Here is a 1,499-nt window from a genome sequence, read left to right on the forward strand (position 1 = left end):
GCGGTGCAATCAGGCTGGAGTACTGCAGCCCTGCCCCACGGCTGTGCAAGGGGGCTGGAATACTGCAGCTCTGCCCCATGGCCATGCAAGGGGGCCGGAGTACTGCAGCCCTGCCCCATGGCCGTGCAATGGGGCTGGAGCCCCCCAGCCCTGCCCCCCAGCCGTGCAGCCCCACGGCAGCCCTCTGGCCCTGCATGCCCATGCCAGGCAGGGCACGTCGTGGGGCGGCCATGGGGCAGACCCCGCCGGCTGCACGGCCGGGCCCCGGGGGCCGCGGCACCGGCGCGGAGGCACTTACGCTCTCGAAGGCCGAGGAGACGATGTGGTGGATCTCGGAGGACACCTGCTCGTGGCTCATGGTGCGGCGGCGGGGCCGGGCGCGGGGCGCCCGCTTAGCCCTTCTCCTTCTCGCGGGGACTCAGGGGCCGGCGTCGGGGCCGCATAACCTGGGAGGGGAGCAGAGGGCTGAGGGCGCCCAGCGGCCCCCGAGCGAAGCGCAGCCCGCAGGAGCCGCGCCGTGGGCGGACAGCGGGGCCAGCGCGGGGCTGCCCGCGGCAGGCAGCAGAGGAGCGGCCGGTGCGCCTGGCCCAGCTCCGGCGCCGTTTGCCTCGGCTGCGGGCCCCCGTGGGAGCACAGCATCCGCGGCCACCCCTCAGCCCTGCACCCAGCCCGGCCCCATCCCACCCCCCAGCTGTGCCCGCACTTGCCCTGTGCCGGTCCCCGGCACCCGGCCGCCGCCACCGCCGCCCTGGATTTATCGTCTCCGGAGGGGCCCCACGTGACGGGGGCCAGTGCGTGACTGCGCCTCGCGCGGGTTACTCACCCGGCCCGTCACCAGCTGCCCCCGCCGCCCCGGCCCCAGCCCGGGGCACCAGCGGCTCCGGGGCAGCCCCCAGCCTGGGCTCCCGGCAGGGCCGGGCTGAGGCACCGGCAGGGGCTCGGCAGCCGGGGTCCCGCTCGCCCTGCGCCCCGCAGGGCTCCCGGCTGCGCCCGGCCCTGGCTCCGCGTCGCGGAGGACCAGCTCCTCCCGGCAGGGCGGAAGCTGCCAGCCATGAGCCGCCGTTTCCACGGCCGGGGGTTTTCCAGAGGCTGGGTGCAGCAGGGAGCTCCGGGAATGGCTCAGCGCCAGCACTGCTGCCCCTGGGCCAGCTCGGGGCTCAGCGCCAGCGGCATGGCACGGCACGGCCAGGCACCGTGCACACACGGCCGGTGCCTGCACGCTGCCCCCGGCCAGCGCACAAGGGCACGTCCTGCCTGCCGGCACCGCGGCCAGCGTGGAGCCTCCCACCGCGACAGGGCACCAGCTGGCGGTGCCGCAGGGGCTGGGTGGCCGCACGTGCCCAGGCCTGCAGATCCCCGGCGGGAGCGAGGCAGAGCCTGCAGCACCGGCACCCGCTCGCTGCCGGGGGCCCGCAYGCGGGGCGACGCCGCCTGGCGCCCGCCAGCCCCAGGGCGTCCCACGGCCAGCCCAGCAGCGGTCCTGCCGCCCCGTGCACCCA

At 77.2% G+C, this 1,499-nt stretch overlaps 1 protein-coding gene across 1 annotated transcript in view; it reads right to left on the reverse strand.

Moving 5' to 3' along the window:
• The window catches only part of SLC4A2 (solute carrier family 4 member 2), a 20,755-nt gene that overhangs the window by 12,663 nt on the left and 6,593 nt on the right, over positions 1 to 1,499 (reverse strand). The window contains exon 2 of the mRNA XM_085312025.1: positions 299 to 446. Coding sequence (XP_085168151.1) covers positions 299 to 358 — 60 coding nt within the window. The 5' untranslated portion in view covers positions 359 to 446. The remainder of the gene's footprint in view (positions 1 to 298; positions 447 to 1,499) is intronic.

The sequence above is a fragment of the Rhea americana genome, unplaced genomic scaffold (assembly GCF_003343005.1).
Source record: "Rhea americana isolate MKP2758 unplaced genomic scaffold, rheAme1 scaffold_354, whole genome shotgun sequence".
NCBI lineage: Eukaryota > Metazoa > Chordata > Aves > Rheiformes > Rheidae > Rhea > Rhea americana.